The sequence below is a fragment of the Calonectris borealis genome, chromosome 11 (genome assembly GCF_964195595.1).
Source record: "Calonectris borealis chromosome 11, bCalBor7.hap1.2, whole genome shotgun sequence".
In the NCBI taxonomy this organism is placed as follows: Eukaryota; Metazoa; Chordata; class Aves; order Procellariiformes; family Procellariidae; genus Calonectris; species Calonectris borealis.
The window spans coordinates 22,853,596-22,880,002 of record NC_134322.1 but is presented as its reverse complement, the minus strand read 5'-3'; the positions used below and the strand labels follow the sequence as shown (position 1 = coordinate 22,880,002).

The following is a 26,407-nucleotide window of genomic DNA, read 5'->3' as shown; positions in this document are numbered from 1 at the left end:
GCTGCAGAGGCAGGAGCGTGGTGTGTTCAACTATCAGAGCATGATACCCACCCAGCGACAGACCAGGATAAGGAACTGGAAATGGGTGAAGCTTCTGGCACAGGATGTGAAAGGCTACGTTTGTCAACCTGAAATCAGTCCCACTCTTTGATCCTGCCGTGACTGGGAATGTCATGCCCCTGCTGCATCCAGAAACGTCAGCTCGCGGCACGTGCTATTCCCAGCAGTGGTGACTTCCCGCTAACGGCAGGGGTTTGGACACAGTCCTGGGGACAAGCTCTCTGGAGCAACCCAGCAGTGGTCACAGTGCAGTGCAGGAGGAGCCATAGTGGTCTGTAGATAATAATAGTGCTGCAAGGTAGGCTTTTTCTCTTAAGAGAGTATCGTTTCTGAGTACCTGACAACCATTAATCATGAGGTTGTTCTGCATGAAACATCTGTTAATTCACTAGACAATTCAATTATATTTGGAAAAATTTTCTTTGTGTTACATGGGTGTTGCATAGTTTTCAAACAGATTTTTGTGGCACCGAAAAAATTGCAAAACAGCCTAAAATAGTTAAGTGTTAATGGGGACAAGGATTAGATCCTTTTGGCTAAGTGCCCGTAACTGAATTGCATGGGGTAATGCATGGGAGGTAATGCCTTCAGAACTGCACATGCAAGGAGGATGAGGTTCACTTTGAATTTAAAAACAGCTTTGTGATTTATTTTTATAGATAGATAGATAGATAAAATACCATTAAGAAAGACAAAACCAAATTATCAGTAACCCATACAATTCACACAAATGGTTTTCCTTGTAAATGTTCTTGAGTAATCCTTGGGGATAATGAAAATGTTACTAAATTAAGCAGCAGTGTCTTCGGTATGTACAATGTAGAAACTGATATTGAACTAAGGGAATTGTAAAAGCTGGTTTCTCTTTCGGCTAGAATTTCTAATAAATTAAGATCATATTAATGGGGGTTTGAACCAGCTGCTGCTTTATGGAAAGGAATACTTTCTCTCACAAAATGACTTTTAAAAAAATAAGCTAAGGTTGCTATTAATACCTTTGGCCTAGACAATCAGTTACAGAAAGTGCACGTTTTTGCCTAAGCTTCATATTTGATATATTTGTCTAAAAATGTACTTTTTAGTTTGGAGCAGGATTTACCAGACATGGGATTTACTACCTTGGTTCTGAAGTCAGTTATGTGATGATGAAGTACGTAACACTGCAAATTAGAGATGCACGCTGCAGCACTGGGCAGTCAGCCGTGCCTTAGTCAGTCTTCCTCTCCTTTTCCCGGGTTTTCATTCATTGTGCTGCTTCCTTGCACTAAAATGCCCGTCTGAAATAATACTGCTGAGATGACTTTAATTTTGGGAAGACGTGCAGTAAGCCTGCCATCTCTATTTTCTGTACCTAGTTCCAGCTTGTTTCTGGATGATGTGTTTTCCTTTAGATTGTTCGGAACAAAAAGCTCTAATTCCGTGAATTCTGTCATATCATTTATGTCATGTGTGAATGTTCATGGTACGCTGTATAAAGTATGCCATTAGGTTCCTTGTGAGTTAGGCAGGAGGAATAATTAATACTGGGTGGAAAGTTCATCCTCTGCACAACTGACCTGATGATACAAGTGGCGCGTGTTTTTCATACGGTGATGTAGGAAAGGTAAACCAGTCGGGTAGCCCAACTGGTTCATTGTTCCAAGTGCTCCTGAATACTTGTTAAGGATTGAAGGGTATAGTAGATATAATCATGAACTAGAGACAGAGTGTAGTTTTTTATTATTCGTTTCATTCCCTATCAAAAAGAGATGACAGAATTAAAAAAAAAATTATTTCAAAAAATAAAAGCTGAAAGATTCAGTAGTAATTTTTAAGTTGCATATGCCAAAGACTTCCAAGGAATTTGAATGTGTGAACTAAGCAGCTCATTAAAATGCCTTCTTCCTCTAAGTGAGAACTCTTTTTATAGAAATAGTGCCCTAAATGGCAAGTATTTTTCTCTGTATATCTGGGTCATCCTTCCATGTTTAATTGGTTGAATCAAGCTTTAAGTCTGATTCTTGGATTTATGGGTTTTAAGGTTTTTTCCATTTCAGCAGAGACTTTTGCATTGTTTTTGCACCACCAAATTTCGTGATGAAATCTGAGGGTGATGTTAAAATGGAAATGCTGAAGAACACCGTGCATTACTTAAATAAGTCTCTAGAGAGAGACCATACCTTAAAGAATGCATACGCTTTCTTTCAAGTTAAGTTTTTATGATAGTTAAGCTGACTCTCCAGATAATTTATTTCTCCAATGGGAGCTAGATTATTGCAGTTACTAGATGTCTCTTTATAAAGACTGTAGTCCTTGGCAGGGAAGTTTATCCCAAAGTTACAAAGATGAAACAATTGAGTAATTTGTTGTAGGGAGGCGGGCTGTTATCTGTGGTGACTTATTCCCTACACAGTCTTGCAGTTAATTACTTTCTCTTCATGATGAGGATAATTTAAAAGAAAAACACCATGGAGTTTGATTCCTCGAGTAAACACAGTTTCTTTAGTTACGGTGTCAATTTAACTTAAACATACTGTTTGTAGTAGATGTGAAGACCTTTGAGGCAAGGGCGATCTACATAATAAAGCTGTTACATGCTCTTCAGTGACACTTCTGAGGTTCTCCCTTCAGAAGGGTGCTGGAAGGAGGCCTGTAACACAACACTGCGAACAGCATCCCGAATACTAGAGAGAAGGAAACCGGGCCCAGAGCAGGCTTAGCTAATGGTTAGTAAATGGCAGAAGGATATTTTTATATTGAGTATTTTTCTAAACAGCCCTGATTTCTGGCAGCTCTGCTGGTCTTGCTTATTTTCAAGTGCTGACTCAAAGTTTTCTTCTATGGTCTTTCTTTTTTGCATTCTTAGGGGGTTAGGTATAGTCTCAGTATAGTGGTAAACAGAGCGTTTTACAAGCGAGGACATAAATTGCTATACTGTATGGTAATAGAGCACCAGTGTGCTCTAAAAAGTGGCTCTAGAAGTGGCATTCCACGGGTTATGTGCCTCTGACTCGCATCAGATGGTGTTTCAGTAAAGTTTTTGTTCTGTAAGTACAACTTAAGTACAAGGGTTTTTCTGTGTTCATCATAAGTTACAATTCTTGAAAGGTCCCATATAAATCTACAGGATTGCTACTGTAACCTTACCGTCGATGGTAAGTTAATACACAGAACGTAAGCTTACTAAAGAGTTCTTTTTATTATAGAATAAATGTATTGCCTGCAATGGTGGTAGGCATGTAAGTTGCCAAATCTTCCCCAAAAGTGCTTTTTATCAGTTAAGACCTGGATCTGTAAACACAAGGAGCAGTTCACTTAAGTAGGACGATGTATCTTTTGCATAGGCGTGTTGCAGAGTGGAATTGTACTGGGAGGAGATACAAAAATTTTAGCAGCCTTCGAAAATAATCGCACTTCATGCTCTATAACTCATCAAGCTCAATAGTATTTTGAAGCTCCAATTTCAAATTGATTTTCTGTGTTTATTCTAATGGAATATCTTTTACGAAATGGATGATGCACTTCATGTTTGCAAGTCTGTGTACTGTCTTGAGAAGCTGAAGGCAGGTTTTACACGTAGAGATGAAGCAAAGAGGCTAGAATTGCAATTTAAAATATGTCAGTCTTCTGTAATGAAATTCTCCTTTCAGATGAGTTTAGCGGCTTCTGAGAGTTGAGTCAATGCTGTTAAGCATACATTTTAGTAAATTCAAATGTTTTACTATAAGCTATGTGTGGCGCTTTGGGGAAAATTTTAAAAATACAGTTTTGCCATTCCTATCCCCTTTGGGCAAATAATTTTTCTTCAGCTTTTCCAGGACATATATAATTAATAACTTTGTTTACTGACAGTGTCAACGATAACATAGCTCTGATTTATAGCATCTATCTTTTGCCTGTTTGCTTCTTCTCTAGTACATCATGAAATGCCGCATGGACGGAGTAAACCGTATCTTGGGAAGCTGGTTCTAGTGAGAAGATGATAGAAAAATAGAATGCATGAGCACTATCCTGATACATTCTCTTTGATGCAGAAGAAACATAAGGCCCAAATCATTGTGCTTTAAATAATTATATGAAACTTTGTTTTGGACAGCTATCCAAGAAAATTTGCATGGAGAGGGAAGGGAAAACAGCCACTGGAGGCTCTGTGGGGACGAAAAAGGAGGTTTTGTTATGTGAGATCAGGCTTCTGAGGTTTCATGAGCTGTAGTGTCTCTATCCTTGGCATTGACTGTGGATTTCCTTCCAGTCATATACTTAATCTGAACGTGGCATGGTTATTGCCCTACTAATTTGCTTAAATTATCATTAGTGTGATTAACCATTATAGGAGTGATTTTCAGAGTTGCTAATCTCCCTGCTACTTCTTTTGATTGTAACTGGAATAGTATAGACATCAACTCGGAGGATTACAAGCAAGAGAACTGAGGATTGAAACAATTAACCTATTAATTTACGTAAAATTTACCTGGTTTGTAAGCAAGTGCAATAGAATACAAGGAATAAAGCTTTTATGAAGCCTCCTAAGTGGTTTCCTGTATTACTGTTAGTAAAGCTCTGCATCATCATATTAATCATACGGTAACATTAAATCAGTAGTTTGAGTAGTTGGGCAAAATATTGTGACTTCAAATCTTAAGCCGGTTCTCTTGCAAAATTTAAACTTGGTTTCTTTAGTTTCACATTGGACTATAATTGTTGATCATTGTTTTCTAAGTAAAAGAGAAATGTCTTTGAAGTGCAGAAAAATATTACATATGAAGGGGAATAGTTTGAATTTTTTTGTTTGCCTAGAATAGCTCAGATATGTAAAACTCTATTTGAAAGAGCACTCTTCCCTTTCTGTTAAAATAGTGATCCATTATTGTACCACCTTACAAAAAACATTAAATGTTATAAGATATTGTTTAGAATTATATGCTAGCTTTTTTCTAGGGAGGTTCTAGTGCTTTATTTATGTTAAAGTGGTTACTATTTAATTTACTGAGTTGAAATGTGAGTAACTGGGACTCTTACATCATCTCTTCCTGATCTATTAACAGTACTAGTTGGTATCAGTATTGTGTGAATGCTCCACAGTCTACTATTTCTGTTTGCCAGGAAGAATTATTTTCTAAAATATTGACAATTTACAAAATTTCTTTGATTCATTTGAGATATACTCCTTATCCGTAATACCTGCCTTGGTTTATCTACCTAAAGGAACCCAAAACTTACTGGATTTTATTTAAGAAAAAAGAACTTGATTGAGATACGTGCTTTCCTGAATTCCAGTTGCTTCCTGTGAACTACTATAACTGAAAAGCAGTGACTCTTGCACTGGGTCGTGTTTCAAGATAAGCAAACTGTAAAGGCAAGAGAGTCTGGCAGATTTGTAACTGTGCTTTGAAATCATGCTGGTTTTCTGCTTTACTTTCGTGGGTTGGTTTTTTTTCCCCCCCTTAGACTGTAGAAATGGAGCCAGGGACTTAGGTTTAAACTTAAACAAAAATAACTAACAGGCTTAGTAGAAGACTTCATGCAAGTCGTGGCCACCTCTCAGCTAGCCCCGGCCAGAGGAGGAGAGCACTGTAAGACGCAGCAAGATTTCCCTATATTCACTTAAGCTGCCAATTTGAGACTGGTTCTTGCGGTCTGATGGGAAACACATCCCCAAATTCCAACTTGGAGGTAATTCTAGAAAGCCGAAAGATTAATTAGAAGATGTGCTTTTGTGCAACTGATCATACAGTTTACAAAGATTACCTTAAGTTTATTTTGTATCTTCATGTATTTAAGTTGTTGTAGGATCCAATTTTTAAAGTTTTTTTTTAAAAGGGAAATCAGAACATAGTATTTTGGTATAGCACAGTGTTGTAGTGGCGTGATGTTTCTGTTCAGGCACAGAGAAGTTGAAGGATATTCCAAATCCATCCTGCCTCTAACTCAACTCATATTCAAGTTTGTAAGACTTCAGATCTTTCAGCACAGTGAAATGTTTTTTAAGGTTTGCCATACTGGCTCAAATATAATGCAGAGTGTCCAAGATGCGAAAGGGTGTATTCCCTTTTGTCACAGACTGTGCTTTAGGAGCGCGTTTACTGTAACGCCACTTGAAGAGCCCTCCTAGTGCACTCCCTTGATAAAAATCCTGCTGATGAAGGCACCTGTAGTCTTTACCTTACCGTTACTGATGACACTTCCATCAGTAGTGTATATATGTGTTAAACCTGCTGTTGCAAGACGTGGCCAGTACCAGGTCTGCTGCCTGACTTGTCCTGTTTGCTTCGATGAAGAGCAGTGTGGCTGATGCGGGACCAGGGAAGGGGAAAGTCGGTGGTGGAGCAACCCAGGGGGGACAGGTCACGGGGCTCTGGAGGCTGAACAAGCGTCTGCGGTCAGGGCCGGAGGATGGCTGTGCATTTAAAGTCCTCTTATTTTAATGGTAACGCCGTGAAAACAAAGGTGTGTGACAGCTTAGTTTTATTATGTGCGTATTTTTGTGAGCAAAGTGAACACAGCAATACAACGGTAGCTGCGCTAGACCAAGCGAAAGGCTCACGTGTTCGGTATCTTGTTCCTAACAGTGTCCAAAAGCAGATGGTGGAGAGAATTTAAGTAAAGGGCAAGAATATTTGTTGCTTCCCTTGAGTAATGTCTCGTTCTCCAGCCATTTGCAGATTGGGGATTTTCTGAGCTACGTGTAGTTTGTACATTATTTAGCAATCCTTCTTTTCTTTTCTATTAATCCATCTCCTGCTCCTGTCCCCCCTCCCCTCCATGTAAACATGCTGTTTGCAGCATCCCATGACACTGAGAGGAACAGCCCCTGCTTTTTGTTTGTTTTGAACCGATCTCTGTTAACTTTATTTGATTTTTCTTTTCTTTTCCTAGCTTGCATGGGAAAAGGCTGAAACAATCTGTCCTTCTTCCCCCACTATACCAGACATCATTTTATAGGCCTTTATTGTATCCTTTTCAGTTGTTTCTTTTCAGACTGCAGACTCTTAGCTTGTTTGCTTGTTCCTTATATGGAAGCTATTATTGAAGTGGATTGTAATTAAGGTTATTTTGGGGATTTGTAAATTAGAAGGGACTTTGATGTGAAGATAGGCCTGCATTCATTGATCTGGAAATGAAAGCGATTGAATAACTCTTAATTGATGTATAAAGCAAGCCTATAGAATTAGTGTTGTTACAAGCCAAAAAAATGGAAAAGCATAAACTCTCCTTTTTTTTTTTTTGACTTGATCAGAAAAAAAGTCTTTTTCCTGGTGGGCGATTACTGTAGGGATATGCCTGGTTCCTGCAGTAGCGTGCTGTTGGAAGTTCACATTGCTTTGGTGAGGATGAGAGGGGCTTAGTGGAGCAGAGGATCCAATCAATTGTTTTTACTGTTTGCAGACCTAGTTTGTTTTTTTTCCCCAAGTGATCTGAGGCAATCTGTATTCAGTGAACAAACGGTTTAATATTTGAAATTATCTTAAAATCTGTGCCCTTTTTGGCCTTTGCCAGCTTCTCAGTCTCCAGCACACAAATGCATTGCTCCATTGTGAAGGCTACACAGGCAAATATTAAAAAATAAGAAATTTCAAGGCTAGCTGTTTTTAATTTGTCACCTCCTCCTTCCCGCTTGTTATGGGATGAAGGAATGAAAATCTTACAACACGTGTTCTCCTGCTGTTTCTCCACAGGATCTTGCTGCCTTGTGCAGTGCGCAAACTTCATAGTACTACTTTATTGAGAAAATATTCAATATTTGATTTTTTTTTTCTTATTCAGGGGATAGTACCATGATTTATTTATGATGCTCAGCTTAAATCCATATTTATTTCTGTTTTGGTATTCAGCACCATGGAATCTGAATCATTCATAAACACTAATGAATGTATTTTTGCACTCTGCTGAAATGAAGTGGTATTGAATCCATTTTAAAAATTGACTGAGACACAAAAAAATTAAGATGAAATGTATCCAGCTGTTTTAGTGCCCAGTGTGAGACACTTAAACATTGATTTTTCAGAGTATGCATCTCTTAATATGTCCCTTTAGAGCTCTGATTGCCGGTATGCACTGGAGAAGGCTGGGCGGCTCTGCTGCTCTGTCCGGCCACTGACCCAGATCACAAGGCTGATGGGTTGCAGTCACCTGTCAAAAACTGGATTTGCTTTTTAAACATCCACCCCAATCCCACCGGTGAGGCAGAGGCAGGGAAGGCATCTGATTTTCTCGGGCCCCGTTAGATACAGGACCGTTCATTCCCTTTTCGTGGTGTCTTCGCCAGCCTCGGCTCAGCTCCGGCAGTGAAGCAGTTGGAGTCAGAAGCTTTCACAGTGACCTCTGCCACCCTTCTTCTGCGTGCCCAACTACAGGGGGGCTCTTTGCTGGGCTGGGGGGCAGATGGAAGTGGGAGGTTTATGTCCGTTTGCTGAGGATACGGGAGGGGGAGGCTGGCCTTCCTGGGCACCTCCAGCCTCTAACGGGGGCAACGCTTGCAGAATTTCTTCCAGTGTTGTCCTCTTCTTTCTCCGATGTCCCAGCCTGTCCTGACCTTTCTTGTATGCCACATTCATCAGTGTCTTTTTCTACTGTACTTATTCTCTCTCGTGTCCTACTGAATCCTACTCTTCAGGTTTCGGGTCCCTTCAGATGCCTACTTTTTGCTCAGTTGATCCCTATTACTCTGCCTCTTCAGTCAGCTCATGCCTTTTTACCCTTTTTCCTTCGCCACCTCTTTCCTTTTTTCTGTCTCCATTAGTCCCTCTACCTTCTTGAGGTCTTTTACGAATCGTAGCGCTATCAGCGCTCCCATCGCTCTCACCGACTTTGTCCAGCCGCGCCGTTTCTCTTTCTGTGCTGTCTCCCTCCGTGTGTATCTGTGCCTGAATTTATCCCACTTGTCCCAGCTTTCTCACGCCATCCTGCTGTTCTCCAGTCCCTCTCCTTTCTCCAGCCATCTCCCTTCTCTTGTGCATATTAGACAAAATGAAACATTTAAAAATAAAGTCCAATTTTTCCTTCACTGGTCAAAAAGATGTGAACAATTGTAAACTTATGATTTGAGCTTTTGAAAAATGCAATTCAAGGAAGAGAATACCTGTGGAAGATTCGCCATATTCCCATTTTGGGAAGTTATAAACGTGTTTTTACCAAGGCACTCGGGTGTCATTCACTGCAGATGGAGGCCTCAGCTTTACCTGTAACAATAATTCAGAAAATAACCAAACCTTTGTTTTACAGTCTGGAAAGGCTCATCCTTAGCCGTCATAACCATTTACTGGCTTTATGGTAGCACTGCAGTGTTTACAAATGCATTAAGCGTGGTAATCATCTTTAAAAAGTCTTTATACAATAATAAATGCGTAATGATAACGTGATAATGCATTTTATTGAGGACTAAAACTTTTTGGTGGAAGTGTTTGAACTTGTAAATCATGACACGTGCCTGCTGTGCTGGCAATTGCTTTAAACATACCTTTCAGGAAAAAAATCTCCATGTCCAGAATAAATATCTGTAAATGTCAGAAGTAACGCTTTTTATTTTCCACAGCGATTGAAGCAGTGCTGCACATCCTTTCTTTAAATAGTCTCAGTATAGATGGAGGATCTGTGTTAGTGGTTTTATTTTAGACAGTGGTGTTTTAGAAGGGGCAGGGGGGGTCTAAACAGAATCGTCTTCCCAAGCTTCTCCTGCAGCTTCTTATGAGAGGTGGTGTGATAGTCACTGAAGTTGAGGGTTTCAGCTGGGAGTAGCTTTGCACTGAAAATTGGAAACAAGGGCCTAAAGGCTACAGGCCTCCGTCTTGCGGAGGGCTCTCTCTGCTGCCTCTTCGCCGTGTGTTCTTTGTGTAGAAAATTAGGGCTCTGGAATTCAATAAAATTTTCATTGCCTTTGGCGCTGCTGTAAGAAGTTTAAATTTTGATGAGCATTCTTGTTATTCAGATGTTTCCATGGTACTTGGAGTAGATTTAGGGTCAAACAGGCTTGATTTCTCCTAGAAGGACTGGGGAAGGAGGGCTTAGTAAAACATAGAAACGGTGAACGTAACATTTTTACATTACTGATGCTTAGATAAAGGTTTTTACTTATAAAAAGGCTTGTTTTGAGTAATAATCATTAACACCCACTGATAAGCATTGTGAGTGAGCTCTGTTTTAATTTTTTATGATTGATAAGCTTTTACATCTGAACTGGTTATCTCAGTTTAATATAGAAATCTATTTTCTTATGTTTGTCATGAGTTCTTCCTTAATTGCAAAGTTCACCCTGATAACAGCATGTTAATCCCAAACTGTGCATTCACAAGTTTTCACAGAGGGGTGTCTGTACACAAAGGGTGGGCTCAGTCTTAACAAAAAGGAAATAAATCTTTGGTATTTCAAATTAAAAAAGGTCATAGAAGGGGGTTTTACTGCAAGCACTGGTGGGGAGATGACAAGTGCAGAAGATATTGAGGCAAAAGCTCCATATCCTCACATAAAAGGAAGCAGAAATTAGCAAAGCTGAAATAGGAAGAAGGAAGAAAAAAAATACGTAACTCGTTGGTGTTGGACTGAAACAGGTGCACAAAATTGGAAACAAGTTTTGTGTTGGAAGAAGGAGCACCAAACAGTGTCACTGCTAAGATGGATTTATTAAGCAGACCAAGCGAGGGATAAGCTGTGTCAGGGAGAGCTACGTGCTGACACCCAGTGACACAGCAACGGGGACCTGCCACAGCTCCCGCTCCCGTGAGCCTGGGGACGCAACATGCCCCTCGGCGGCCTCCCTGCCGAGCCCTCGGGCAGTAGCTCAGTTGCAAAGCCTAACGGCTCCACCTTGGCATGAGCTATGTGGAGCTGGATGTCTGCCTGAGGGTCTTTCTCACCAGGTGCTGTCCATCCCATCAGCCCCTGATGGTATCACAGTACACCTTTCCTGCAGTCTCCAGTGAAGTTCTCCTGTCCGTTGTTGATCTGTGGCCTGCACCAAGGCTCACTGCACTCGGTTCTTGTTTGCCTTGTCCTCCTGGCTGTGGTTCATCACACTCAGCCTCTCCGCTTCACTCACCTCTTATCTGGATGAAGCTGTGGTAGTCCTGTGTCATTTCACATGTTGGTCTTGCTGACAGCTGGCAAGTAGAGGTTTTGTACGCACACACAATTATTCATTCACTTACATTGTACATCATTAGTCTACAAATAGTTTAAGCTTTCATGTGTGCATTCACCTATTGTGTGCAAAACAGTTACAACTTAGGCTAGTATAGAATCATTAAGGATGGAAAAGACCTCTAAGATCATCGAGTCCAACCGTCAACCCTACACCATGTCCCTAAGGGCCTCATCTACACGTCTTTTAAATACTTCCAGGGATGGGGACTCCACCACTTCCCTGGGCAGCCTGTTCCAAGGCCTGACCACTCTTCCAGTAAAGAAATTTCTCCTAATGTCCAATCTAAACCTCCCTTGGCGCATCTTGAGGCCATTTCCTCTTGTCCTATCACTTGTTACTTGGGAGAAGAGACCAACACCCACCTCGCTACAACCTCCTTCCAGGTAGTTGTAGAGCGCGATGAGGTCTCCCCTCAGCCTCCTCTTCTCCAGGCTAAACAACCCCAGTTCCCTCAGCCGCTCCCCATCAGACTTGTGCTCCAGGCCCTTCACCAGCTTCGTTGCCCTTCTCAAACAAGCACTCTCATAGAACAAGCACTTACTTGCTAGTGTGTCCTCATACTCTTATGAAAGCAGCTTTTCATGGATCCTTGTACAAAGTTCAGTGTTTCATCCCTGCAGAGACTAGCTGGGGACCTTCTGGTGCATGTTCTCCCCTAGCTCAAACTGTGTGGCTTATTGCCATGTTGCACCCCTTGATCCATTATGGATGCTGTGGATCAGAGTGCAGTGGCTGTACAGCACACGCCTTATGTCCGTCATCCCAAGACACGTTGGAAATAAAACTGTGGGAGGGCTGTGCTGTTACCACAGCTGCTCTTGCATCTCTGTTGGGCTCTCGTTGCGGTTCACCACTGGACCAGTCCTTCAAGGCACAGGGCAGTTTGCAGAGTATGGCAATATAGGCAAAACCAGATACAAATTGCAATCAGTAACAAATCCCAGGCTTTGACCATTGCCAAAAGTGTCACCCCAAGGGACAGCCAGTGTGTGTGAGGGTTGTTTTATCACCACAGGCTTGCCAATTGCAGAGACAGCCAAGTTGATTTTTTCAGAGAAATTTACAGAATACAGAAAATTCTGTAAAACAACAAAAAAAGCATCTACCACTATTTATCCTTTTGAGTAATATTTTCAGGGATTGCATTTAATTTTCTACCATATTCATCTGCACCGCCTCGCAAACACGATGCCAGGCTCTGTAGTATGCCCACATACTGCTGCTTTGCCCTCCTAAAGGAAGCCTTTGCCAGCCGCATTGCGATCCCAGTTGCATTGCTCCCAGTTTTTGTGTGCACATGGACCCGCCCCAGTGTCGGTGTGTGCTGTGTGACCAGCGATCACCTCCCCGGGCCCCGACTGAGCATGGCAGTGAGGTGGGACGAGGCTCCTTGAGGGTGGCTTCTTTCTGTATGGAAAACAGCATTTTCTGTTGCTGTTGTGACACCGTGCAGCACACTTAAATTCTTCCACATAGGCTGTCCCAAAAGCGATCGGTACACAGTCCTCTGAGGCTTGCCTGTGTTCTTCACCAGTTTGCATCATGGAGGGCGACGGGGAACTAACAGCAGACAATGTGACACTGATAAGCTCAGCTCATTAAGCAGACCACGTGAGTGATAGGCCATGTTGGGGAAGCATTTGCATGTCTTATCAACTGAGACATACCCCAAATACCAGTCTAGTGCGTCGGTACGGTTGAGCCTGGGAAGGCGTTATGTAGGAGCAGGGTGCCCACGGAGGAGCCGTTATGTGTTGGAGCTGAGCTGCTGCTGGAGAACCCAATACAGACTGGTCAGGGGGAGAGCTGGGTTTCCCCTGAGCTCTACTGCGCCCACTCACCAGGGCGGTGTTTGGGTGGGTTGAGGTTGGTGATGTGCACGTGCGTGAGCGTAGCAGTTTCCCAGCCACAGCCTCTCTCTTGCCTGGTCTGCTTAGTAAGTCGGGCGTAGCAGCATCGTGTTGCTGGGGGCTCATTCCTCCCCCCATGACCTGCTCAACTTCTGTCCAAATGCCAGAAGTTCACACAGGTAAGAGGAGGTGTAATGCCTTGTTTTCCTGAAGGTGGTGATGCAGTGCGTATGTTTGAAATTTTTAACGCAGAATCTCTTTAAATTGAGATTCTAGACTTAAATTTGAAAGCCACAGTATTAGAGCTGAACAACTGATTGCCTCTCCAGGGTGGTGACATTGATCATCACCAGCAGCATTTAGTCTTGTAGAAGTGGGATCTACATAATGTCAAGGAAGGTTACTAAAAACAAAATGAAAAGGCACAGCCAAAAAGGTTAAATAGTTGGCAAGTGGCGTGGCGTTTGTTTAAGGAACTGTGTGAGGCTCACAGCGGGTGCCTATCACCTGTCAAAAGTTATATTGGAAAGACAAAAAAACCCACCCCCAAAACCCCACCAGAAATCTCCTAAGAGCAAGGTAAAGAAAATTCTTTTTCTCATGTTTATGTGCAAGTAAAATAATACAAAGCTTTTAATCGTTTGCTAATAACATTAAAATCTTCTAATAGTTTTTTCCCCAAGCTGTCAGACAGGAAGCCTGCCAGAGAAAGCTTAGGGTCAACAGATGATTGAACATAAAGAGAAAGGGGTGAGAACATGGCCTGAAGCAAAAAAGTGAATTCTTGATATCCATGTTTTCTGCAAAATTGGAAGCTTTTTTTTTTATTATATTTTTTTTTTTTTAGAATAGAGGGAGCTTGGGGGGGTGGGCTACCTGAAATTGTAGAGCTAGTAAAACGTATTTCAGAACAAATCCATAAAGTGAACAGTAAGAAATCATCAGGACCAGATGGTATTCACTCAAAATTTCTCATCAAGTTTAAGTGTGAAAACCTGAGTTACCAAGTGTGCTGTGTAACCTATCACTTAAATTGGCTAATCAGACTAAAAAAAAAGAAAAAAATCGGAGTAAAGATACTTGGTCAATGTGACATGAGGTTTTTTAAGTCTTTTGGGGGAAATCTGGGAAACTGTGGATGAGTTAATCTGATGTCTGGACCAGTTAAATTGACAAAAATTTCCATAAAATATGGTGTTGTTAGACACACGGGCAATAGCGTATATTGGATCTATTTGTGTATATTTTGTGGGGAAAGAGCCACATCTTACTATTGAGAACCTTTTGAAGGATTTACTGAGATGTTGGGGGGCTCTTCCATTTCCAGAGCACTTCTAACAGTCTGTCTCACTAAGAGTCTCAAACGAAGGTGCTCTGGAGTCTGGGGGAAGGACCTCGTGTAGACAAAAGAGAATAAATAAATTGTTTTAGAGAGTGGAACTAAGGAATTTCATCAATGCTGAATTGGCACTGTTCAGCATGCTTGTAAGCTGTCTGGAAAAGGGGATTGTAAGGTGACAAACTTTGTTGTTGCTTCCGAGTTGATTGGGGTTGTGAGAATGAATGCTGAGGAGCTGCAGAAACACCTTGTTGTGTAAGAAACAATTAAGCAATGAAATGGCAGGTGAAGTTCAATGTAAAGTGGTATGTACAGTTAAACATAGTTCTATAAATTTATGTAGCTGTGATCTCTGAACTGCTGGGTTTTGCACGGGCATAAAATATTGAAGTTGTAATATGTAGGTCTTTGGAAAATGCAAAAACCAAATTAAATGTTAGGAATTGTTAGGAAAGGAATATGCATCTAAACAGAAAAATCATTGTGGTACTGTCTAAATCTGTGATGGTCCTGTATGTCGAATGCTGTGAGCAGTTCTTGTTTCCTCCCCTCTTAAATGTAGCAAAGCTCTTAAATGTAGTAAAGCCAAAGAAGGGGTAGAATGTAACAAGGGTGATCAAGTCACGTGGAATGTCGAAAATTGTTCTTTTCTGTAAAATCATTAGTGCCATGGGGAAAGCAAATAGGAAATGAATGCTTGTTTCTCTTCGGTTGCAAGAACCAAGAGACATCACATGGTTGATTGACTCAAAGATATGCAAAAAATGATCAATTTTCTTAGGGAGCATCACGTGGAACTTACTGCTGTGAGCATTAGGGCTGCTGAAGGCTTACCTGGATCCAGAAAGCAGTGAGAAGAGTTTTTAAAAGCAAAATCTAACCAGGACTAGTAAACACAAAGCTATCTCCTCTTTCTCAGGAAGTTCCTCGTCCAGGGATTGCTCGACGCTGGGAGAATATAAGGAGATGTATTGCTTTTATGCTTTTCTTTTCTTATTTTCTTTCCTCGATACTTGCAATTGGCTGCTGTGTGGCACTGTGCAACCTTCACTGTGTTTCTAACGTTCCTGCCTATCTCCTGCTGATAAGCAACCTTTGCTCGCCAGTTGTCAGGGTACGGCTGCTGCGGACGCAGTGCAAAGCAGACGCTACCTCTTCAGCAGATGCTGGTTGGGTAAGGTAGTTTCTCTAAACACTTCTCACTATTGCTGAACAGATAGGCTAACGATAATGGGCATTTTTTACACTTACCTTTGTACAGATAAGATTAAAGGAAGTGCGGATGATGTTGCCATCTTGACACAGGTTTAATGCCAGCATGCGATTAGTGTGCTGAATTGGGCTGCAACTGCTAAGGCACCTCACGAGTGAAAAACATAAAGAAAAATACTGCTAGTATATAGGATGCTCAGAGAACTTGCTGTATGTTTCTGCACCTGGAAAACTTCCCAGACAATTCCATTTGTGGGTATGCGTACATGATCTCTAATTGCCTGTAGTCCAAATCCATGTGCCAAGGTAACAGCTCACGGCTTTTAAATGAGAGTTTTTGCTGAATATGTGGAGTCCTGCATACTTAGAAGTTCATAATGGTTGCTTTAAAAGACAGTTTTTTGATTTTACTAAAGCTCGTGCTGAAAAGAAGAACCCATTTTCATACCAGAGTAGAAGAGTGAGCACCTAATTGTTTAGAGTATTATCTTTTTTAGAACAGAGCAAGAATCTAGATGTTACTGTTGTGTAGGAGTTCTTCCTGTGCAAGAATGTGAGACTATAAAGGAGATTTTTCTTTCGATTGCCATGAGTATTTATGTATTAAGCTCTCTTACCTATTTGAGGTGTCCGACTGCTTAATCTTGCCTTTGCTCAAATAATTGAATCCAGGACTTCCATTTTTCTTTTGGAGCCAATTTTCTGAGTCATTGATCATTTTCAGTGCTTTCTTGTAAATCAGAGTTCACGTTTTCCTTGAAATGTGGTGCTCAAATAACACGGTCAGCCGAGGCATTAGTGCGCGTTGGATGGAAGAGGAGTCTCAGGAGCTGCTGCTTATACCTCCTTGTATGATCGCCTTTTGTCATACCGGTATGATATTGGGAGTCACGTTTAGTTCATGGTCGTGTTTGTGATCTCTGATAAAGTCTTTTTTTCTCAGACCTTTTTCTGCAAAGTTTATTGCTATCACTTCCTATTCATAAATGTACAGTTAATTATTTCTCCCTGGAAAAGAAATGCACATTTATTGAATTATATCCTGACATTTTTCTAGCTTTCTATTTGATCAATATAATTTTACTTTATTATTGTTCAGTACTGTTCATCCTTATCTGGTTTCTTGGTAGTTGTAGTATCATTGAATGCTGGTGGTTGGGTTTGGTTTTTTTGTTTGGTTGGTTTTTTTAGTTTCTGCTTCTGAAATGTTTATTTAGGGGCCGACCTCTGAAGAATAGTTCACACTTCAGCAATTTGTGAATTAAAGATTTTCACTGTAAATGTAAAATATTTGTGTTCAAGGCAATTTGGTCATGCCCTGCCCTTGTCCCTTCACTGAAATCATGCCTGCATGTAGCAGATGCTTCAGTGTTTGTGGAGGAAGCTGTAAAGCACCAGAGAGTCCACATGAGCAAAAACGTAGAAGAACATTGAATGCTCCTTTGTGCCTTTTTAGCTGATGAGCAGAGTCTACCAGAGATCTTATTAAAAGAACATAAAAGTAGTCCCTCTTTCTTTGCTTCACCTGGTAAGAAAGCGGGGAAGAATTCATACTGGTCAGGATGCCACAGACAGAGAACCATTGATCTATAGGTATGTTAGCTTTAATTTTCTAAAACATAAAAAAACATCAATTGTTTACTTGTTAAAAACAGACACATCTCAGACTCCTCTGCAGTTTCTGTTCATAAACTGGAACTTTGGTTTTTGCACAGTAAAAAATGCTGTGCATGTACCAGTTTACATTTTTATAACTTTTTTGTGTCTTTGTACAGTGATTTCTTTTTTTTTTTTTTAATATTAATTTGACAGTTTTCTATTTTGTGGATATTTCTCTAAAAAGATTCCTTTTTGTCAGCTATTGTTTGCTATGCAGATTTTCTAGCTGCATATTAAGTGTGTTTTAAGGACATGACAGCCGTGCTCAGAGGTTGGGAAGACTTTTGACTTTCCTTCGACATAATTTTGTTTTTTAAATCTTCTATTTTTTTCTTTTTTTCAGAGTACTTATCCATATATCTTTGTCATTTTTAAGAAAGAACATTATAATTCCCCATTTCTCTTTTAAGTGTAATTTCCTTTTTTTTTTTTTTTTAGGATACACCTGAAGAAAATCAGCTAATTTGTACAACTATAATATAGAATTAAAAGATAATAAAAACTTCCACTGCCAAACGTGAATCTATTTTTTTTCCCTGTGTTTTGGTGGGGATGTCATGCTATTTTGGAACAGAATCAAGATTTTGGAAAAACATGTATTTAGAAGACCAACGGTCTTGCTAACCAGTTTGTAATTACACTTCGGTACCATGAAACAGAAAACATTTTTGTAGACTTAGGTGAATATAAGACATAACTGAGACGTTTGCAATTTGCTCTCTCTTTAGTCATTTAATGTTATAATTTATCCTGAATTTGTTTAATTTCATTGTTTGCGTTGTGATACATAAACACTTTGCGTTTGTTTTTGACATGGTGGGCCTGCGCTGTGGGGTGCTCCCAAGCACTACGATAACGCACATAATTTAGACCATTTTCATCAGTCTGCCCTATGTGGCGTGCCAGCTGGCTGGCAGAAATCAGTTGGTTTCAGCTGACCGACCGAGGAGATCGCTCTCAGGGTAAATCAGATGCACTCTGCATGCAATGCAGCCTTCTCTGGGGTTAGCACCGAAAAGGACGCTTATCCCAGGCAATGAAACGGTGTCCCGTGGCCTCATTTGGAGGTGGAACTGTCCACTAAAACACCCTCCCGTTTGGCAAATTTACAAAAAAAGTTCAAAGATTTTGAAATCCTGTCAAACCTCTTATTAAAATGGAAAGGTTTGTCACTTGACAGGTAGGTTTGGAGATGTCTTACGTGTTGCAGTGACACCACTGGATATGTTAGTACTGGTTCGAGGTGTGATTGAATGGATTAACAGGGTGATCATCGCGTTGTAGAGCTATATCCTTTTTGGAAACAAACTTGCACTTGTTGAAATTAAGTTTAACTTTATAAGGATTCTGATACGGTTTGTAACATACCCTAATGGGATATCTTGTTCTCCCTGGAGAAGATAAAGTTCCTCAGGGCTTACCATTTTAGGCTGATATGAAACAATCTTTATAATAAAATGCCCAGTTGAAATACTATAATGTAGGTAATATAGGTAATATCAGGTAATCCTGATTGTTAACTGCAATACAAGATTGGGGTTCTACTGGTGTAGTTATAGAATGGAAGCCATTTGGCCATGAGTGCTTAAGCTGTGATTGATCAGAGACACATTATGAAAAATTACCCAGTCTGCTTAGTTTTTATACCTGCTGTTTGGAGTATGCGAGAACTTCTGGATTTAGAAATTGCTTTTGTATTTGAATGGTAAGCATTGATTGACAGAGATATATCTGTCATGGACAAAAGTACAGAAGGAAGAGGATAAAGAGATGTTGACAAGAACTATGATTTAGTTGTGCGACTTTGGAAAACACACTCCCAATTTTGGGGGATTGAGGGCATTTGTAGGTGGCTGAGGAAGCAGAAATGACGACTTCAGTCTTGACCTTGACAATTTCTATTTGTAAATTCAGTTGTTGCAATTCAGTCCTTTGGCTGCCTTAGGCTGTTGGAGAAGTTACTATGCTGCGTCAGTGTGCAAAGGGAACAGTCCTATAGTGGGGTTAACACATATTCTTTGTTCATGCTATAGCAAACAGCAGGTGGCAGAACATATGCATCATACTTAATCAGGAAATTTAATCCTGGTATGAGTTGTCTTGTCAGTTTGTGATACTGCGATGCTGAGCGAGATCTTGGGTTTTGCTTCAAGTTGCTCGTTGCTAAGACATCAGTCACAGGTGGAAGAAGTTCTCCTGACTTAGAGATGGTGCTTTTCACCACTCCACACTTACCAGAGACCTGTTTAGACTAGTCAGAAGCTCCTTTGGTACTAATGAGTTTTAACTTGTAGTTAGGGAGGACCACGAAGTGGGTGTTGCACCTGTGCTGTGAGCCAGCATGTTATACATACAGCATGCTTATATAGTTACATAGCTCTTGAGGGACTTAGAGTTAACAGCAGAGTCATGTCTGCAGGAGGCTGGTGAATTGATGGGAGCAAGGAGAGTGATTCATCTGCACAGAACGAGGAAGATGATAGAGGACCTGGGGAAACAGCAAAATGCTGTGATAGAGATGGTATCTACCTTTTACAGTTGATCATGTGTATGTTGTCTTTGTCTGATGCTATGTTTGGACCAACGGCATGTTTATTATAAAGAGAGAGTAAGTCTTTTCAAAGTGTGGTTTGCAATCTGTGTTTCTGTTGCGTCAAAATGAGACTATTCTTATGCGCTTCATGTACGACAGACAGTGTTTTAAATATATTAGGAAGTGAGATAATGGCACAGCTGCCTTTGAGGAGTACTAGACATACAATGCTTAGTTTATTTTTGGATACTTTTTAAAAAAAATATTTTAGACTTTTATATTTTTTTCTCACTATGGTGATATAAATGGCCTGCCTGCCTGAGATCCCTTCTCTCTCTCTGCAAGGTTTTCTTTGTTGCTCAAGTCGTGATTATCAGGAATCACTGCTTTGCCACCATTAGGCTTTTCTTCCTCCTTCTGGGGAGCAGCGTGGAGGGGATTTGACTTTTGGGAAAGGTTAACATGCATAAAAATGAGATCTTATCTAGAATAGCAGCATTTTGATTTGGTTATTGTAGGAGGAGGTTCATTGTGCTTGTAACTAAGAAAGTTGAAAGTTCCGATTAGTTAATTGCGCAGACCTTGAATTTTTCCTTTTCCAGTGTAGTTACAGCTCAGCTTGATGTTTCAGGTTTGAAATGGGATTGCGAAACCAGAAACCTTTGTTCTTATGTCAGTGATGTAAGACTGAAAGGAAAGCTATTCAAGAGATGGAGAGGAGGACTGAATGTAATTAATTTCCCTCTCATTTGAAGCAGTACAGATGGCTGAATTGAAAATAGATTCTTTTGACTATGCCCCTGAAGGCCACAAAATTTCTGCCTTAATGAGAGAGAACAGGCAAGAGCTACTGACCACTGAAAAAACATTTGAAGAAAACAGTCGTTCTGTAAAGTTGAGAATAAATGATGCTGCTGTAATATTCTCTGCATAGTTATTCAAAAGTTTCTAATCCTTGAACATTTAAAAAACAATGCACAGACAACGTGGATCCTAAGCCAACGTTTTAATTTGTGAATTCGCTGTGTTGGGTCATGCACAAGGATGAATCGGATAGGGTTTGTCCTGGGTGGCAGTGTGTCGCCTTTCGCCGGTCTTACCCCTGAAGAGATGGAGGAGCAGAGGGTTGGGCAATTTGTTTCCATTTCCTCCTGATCACCTGTATTTGTGGAATGGGATCCACGCCCAGCATCCATTCCCGTTTCCGCTTCAACTTGGTGCAATTCCTTTTGCATAAGTCTAGTTCCTCAGCTCTTCCCATCATTCTGTAGCTGTTGGCTTAAAAAAGCCTATTATTTTTTGAATATTTCACCTTTACTGGGATTTAGCTTAAAGTTTGAATCAGCTGGTGATGTAGATTGTTTTTTTTTTTTTCTTTTTTTGATCACGGTTGTGATCAAAATATTTTGTCTTTTAAATCTACAAAAGGGTGGAAGATACTCTTGGATTGGGACTCTCTGAGGGTACTACAGTGCATGTGAAATTCTGTGCAAGCATCTTGCAATTTAAATAGTTGCTATTTCCATGCTAACATTAAGAGGGATAGAAGAGTGGGCTGAGCTGCCAAGTCTTCTTTGAAGTTTAATTGTCCGTTTGGTAACGGAGCACATAATCTTCCATTACAAATCTTATTTTATATGGTAATTAGCTCATTTGCTCTCTGGTTATCAATTTAACTTCTCTACCACAAACATCTGTACTTATGTTGTGTTAATCTGTGTGAATGCTAAACATTGACAAAGTCAAACTATAAAAGTGTATTTTAAAAACATTTTTTAATTCATTAATTGGAAAGTAAATGATAATAAAGTGAGTACTTCTCATGTTATTATCCCTTTGTAAGCAGTTTGGCATTTGCTCCATAAGCCAGAAAAGCAAAGTCATTTTGAAAAAATAATGTGTTTCAAATTCCTAATCTCCTAAATCAAAAATATTTGAGAGCAGGTAATAGGATATCTAGTTCAACTTCCATTTTTGTGGCAAAAAGATATTTATCATAATTGATGCCTGCTTATGGATGATGCCCCAAGTTAAAGCCATATCAGTTGCTAAAGATATTTGAGTACTTTCCAAATGTCTTCATTACAAGTTAAACATTAGTGGAGAAAACAGAAATAATCCCAGAACTTTACTTTGCACTAATTTTATTTCAGATGTGATGGTCTGACCATCAGTTCCCCTACGGTGCTCCTCCCTCCTCCTCACCCTCCACTCCTCTCTCAGCCTTTCAGATTAGCGATGGCCATTCCCACACCACTACTGTTCCTTCTTCTGTGGTTCTGTTTTTGGTTTGCTTTTAAAAAGCTACCCGTTTTCTGCGAAGCATCATGGAAGCGTCTTACCCAGTAGGTGGATGTTGAGGGAAGTCTGAACTGCTGGCGGCATACTCAAAGAGGAAAATACGCGGAATGCTGCTGGAGACGTCTGTCCCCAAGACTTTGTGATAGGATCCTCCCGTCACACAGTGCTGGGCAGGCAGCCTGCGTGCGCTGAGGAGTAGGGGCTTGCCCGTTCTGATGCTTCTCTTACTGAGGGGAGGTCTGATGTGTCTCCTCTGAGATGTTTATGCTCATCATTTCCGAAATAAAAGGGTGTCTAAATATGCTTTTGAAAGAGAGAACCATTAAACACACAGAAGTAAATGGAAAACTGGATAAAAATGTGGTTTCATTAAAGGTGAATTGTATCATAGTACTTCTTTTGATAAAGAAACTAACTTTGGCAAAGACGGTCTTGAACCCAGAGCAGCTATTTTTGTGTTGAGCCACTAGTGATTTTATTGAAATTCTCTTATATCTCCCTCTTCTCATCCTTGAGTTTCCCAGTGTAGCTACTCATACAGCCATTTGCATGTATTCTGAGGTCATCAGATTAGGTTTTTTACACAAGTTTTGTGCTTTTGACAGTGAATGTTATTGGCTTGTGCTTATTAGGATTCCTGTAATAAGTTTAATATATGGCTAAGGAATTAAATCTTAGCCTGAAATGAGTGTTATGAAAATAGGATCATTGTACGTTCATGGAAAAACTAACTTTTCATGTTTCCAGTTTTTATGTCCCCTTTTTCCAACTATGTAAGCACTTCAAGAATCGATGTGTGTGTGTCTGTATATATATGGAGAAAGAGATCGCAAGGAAATGAGAACATAAACTATTGATCAAACAGACTGGAACAAAATTACTCATTAGTTAAAAATGGCTAACGATGAGAGAGCAATGATCTATCACAGGCTGACATCAGTATGATGCATCTAGGAAAGGGCAAATACAGGAGTAGAATGAATTGGGCCAGATATTTGCTGTAGTGATAACACTGTATTTATGCCATTTTTCAGGTGACTGGTGAGACACGTCTGAAATTGCATGCAAATAATTGAAACTCTACAGGCTGCAAAGATTAATTCAAACTAGAACAAATAAGAGAGGGTCTGCGAGGAGGGTGTGGGTGACTTGTCACACCAGAACGAAGCAGACGTGACTTGTTGAGGCTGCCAAAATAAAGGGATATGGGAAGGGAGTGGAGAAAAAGTGCAGCTCCCAATAAATAAAAATGCCAAGGATAAATGCCAGGGAGGAATAAACATTTAAAATAAAAGGCACTGTTTTCATAAAGAATAAGTAATTGCAATTTGGCCACCAATAAATCAGAAGACAGTTTTCAAATGTCAGAGTTATATAGGGTTATAACAGCCATCTGATACAGATAGTAGGTACAAAAATATGCTGTGTTTATGCATAAGAAAGAGCCAGTATGCTCTATGAATAGCTAAATCATTTTAAGGTGGAGTTTATGGCATTTTTGGTAAATTTATGGAAATGGATGTCTGAAGTCATAGGCAACTGGACTCGGCCCTATCCAGGTTTTTGCTCCTATGTGAGAGATTTCAAGCAGCGAACCTATATCTACATCTTTATGTAGTTTCTGGTATAGGTTTACATGCTTATCTGACAGTTAAGCCATCCTCTTACTCTATAAATAAGTATTTCCTTATGTTAATGTTATTTAATTTATAATCCAAAACTTGAAGGTTTTTTGGAGAGCTGCTTGTCTCCAGCTATCAGTTTTTAAATATATTAAAACCACCTATAAACCTTTACAATCATTTCATAGGAAGAAGTAAAACATGATTTAGTATTCCTTATTCCCTAGCATAAAATAAATCCCATTGATAGGTGAAGCGTGTATAGTGTTTGCCTAAACTCTGCAGCCCTTCCATATTGACTTTCTTTGATAAATATTAAAGGGCAAAAGGCCGCTTTTGACTTTCCTGGAACTTGAACAATCAGACCTGCCAGCATAAGTAAGCAAATTGGCCTTATGTCAGCGAGTGTAGTAAAAACAAATAAATACGTGAATGTTCTTCATAATAGATTATATTCAAGTTGTATCTGCCTGCAAACAGCTCTTCTACCTCCCGCTAAGCTAAAGAAGCTGAGACTCCTCGTAGGCAACTGGATGCTTCTTGGTGGCACATTCGTTCACGGAAGATTTTTAACATGTCTGCGCGCTGGGCACTTTGGGACTTGTATTACCAAAAAGTTCTGTATCTCTGAGTTTTTATGGATTTTAAATGTCTTTAATTTAATTAATCTTACTCTGAATACATAAGGACATTTAAAAAGGCAGCCAAGACCCAAGATAACGACTTCGGTATATGTCTTAAATGAAGAACCTTTCTATTTTATTGTGTTATGAAATACATGCATATCTGTAAAACATTATCAATATGATGCAAAGGTATGTGTGTAGTCCTGTACAAGTCCTAGTGTTTCTTGGGCTTACACAAACCAGAGAAGAAAATCTTTGGATAAATGCAGCACCGTCTATTTGATAAGCTGAGTTTCTTCACAGAAACACAAGGCAATGGTACCCCAGGAACGTTTCATCTTTGTGTCTGTTCATTTTTAAAAGTATTTTTTAATATAATTTTAACTTTTGGTTACCTACTGACTTAAGTATTGAGTACAAAGAAATCCCTGAAAAATCTCTGGTGTATCAACTGAAGGATTTTATCTGAATAAATAAATTGTTGCTGATCGTGATATACCCCTACGTAACGTAGCCTGGCTGCACTGCCACTGCACTGTGTTTTACGGAGCTCCAGCTGGCCTCACCGTGCGTCGAAGTGTAGATTACTGAAAAAGTTGTAGACAACCGTTTTCATCATGGCCTGACTTTTTTATTTCAAATCTAACTTACGATCTTTCCATTTTGCAAATTAATAAACTTCGCTGCAGGAGGGGGTGAAGGCTTTTGTGTAACTTTATTGTCTTGCTGGGAGCTTATCCCACAAAGATTCTTTATTTGTGAAAGGAGCATAAAACTGTTGCACGATTAAGCACTAAATTATTTGCTCAGATGAACTCTGAGTTGGTGAAGAAAGAGTGTGAATGGTGTCTGAAACCCACTGCCTGCTGTGGTCTGTTTAGCGTGCAGCAACGTGCCTACAGCAGATAAGGGAGTGCAGCGTGTTCTTCAACCACAGAAATATTTTTTTCCAAATGGCATCTCTGTCTTTTGCTTTTAAAATACTTCTTAACTTTACACTTTATACATCTTGGCTCAATTTCTTCTTTCATGTATTCTCAAGAGGTCATTTCAAATTAAAATGGCTGGCTGTTTAACGGGCCCAAATGTAATTTTGAAATAACCAGAGCTTGTATCAGATTCTGTCAAACCCTGATCTGAAAATTTCTACCAACTTTGCTACTGTTTGTGCCGGAGTCCCTGAAGCCATCTTTTTACGTGTTGAGTCTTACTGTATGTTAGAGGGGGAGCACAACTGATGTGTTTTTGTGGATGCTAACACCATCTTTTGTCTTTCTTCCATTTTATTTGAAGTTCCTCCTGAATTTCTGAAGCGGCCTGCAAATATTTATGCTCATGAATCTATGGACATTGTGTTTGAGTGTGAGGTGACTGGAAAACCTACTCCAACTGTGAAATGGGTCAAGAATGGAGACATGGTGATCCCAAGTGACTATTTCAAAATCGTTGTAAGTATATTGTCCGTTTTGCAGATTTTTAAGCTGTTGACCTGTCTATTAGTTCTCTAACACACACGCATGAAAGCTCGGTTTCTTTATAGGACAGCTTCCTATTTTTGCACTGTTGATGTTTGGGGCCTGAAAGAGAAATGGCTTCTTGAAACCTTTAATGCTCTGTAATTGAATCATTTTGCTGAAAGGCTAAGGTGTGTGGCTTATATTGTATGAGTTGATTTCTTTATAGCTTAGATTTTCCATGAGAGACAGACGCACGCACAGTGACAAAACGCACCTTCTTGGTTGAACCTGTTGAAGTGCAAGCTTGCTGTGAACACCGACTGCGTTTTCTGCAGTCGTCTGTGATCGATGAAAATCACAATTTCAAACAGGACTTCCAATGTAAATATAACTGAGTTGTGGATCGTGAGTTTTGGCACACCGGTACTTCTAGAGGGAAATTTTAGATGTAGTGAAAGTCATTGTTGAGAACTTAATGGTTGTATAATTGGGTGTACCTGAGGTTGTAGGATTGTAACAGTGAGCTATGCAGTTATATTCAGTGCTTAAAATATAATAAAAATGGCTGTGGAAGTGTTATGACTTACCAGTGATGCCTGATGCTAGAAAATGATAGCCATTAGTAAGAGCTT

General features: G+C 40.0%; 1 protein-coding gene across 1 annotated transcript in view; it reads left to right on the top strand.

Moving 5' to 3' along the window:
• The window catches only part of NEO1 (neogenin 1), a 153,416-nt gene that overhangs the window by 49,816 nt on the left and 77,193 nt on the right, over nucleotides 1-26,407 (top strand). Inside the window, exon 6 of the mRNA XM_075159565.1 lies at nucleotides 25,612-25,766. Coding sequence (XP_075015666.1) covers nucleotides 25,612-25,766 — 155 coding nt within the window. The remainder of the gene's footprint in view (nucleotides 1-25,611; nucleotides 25,767-26,407) is intronic.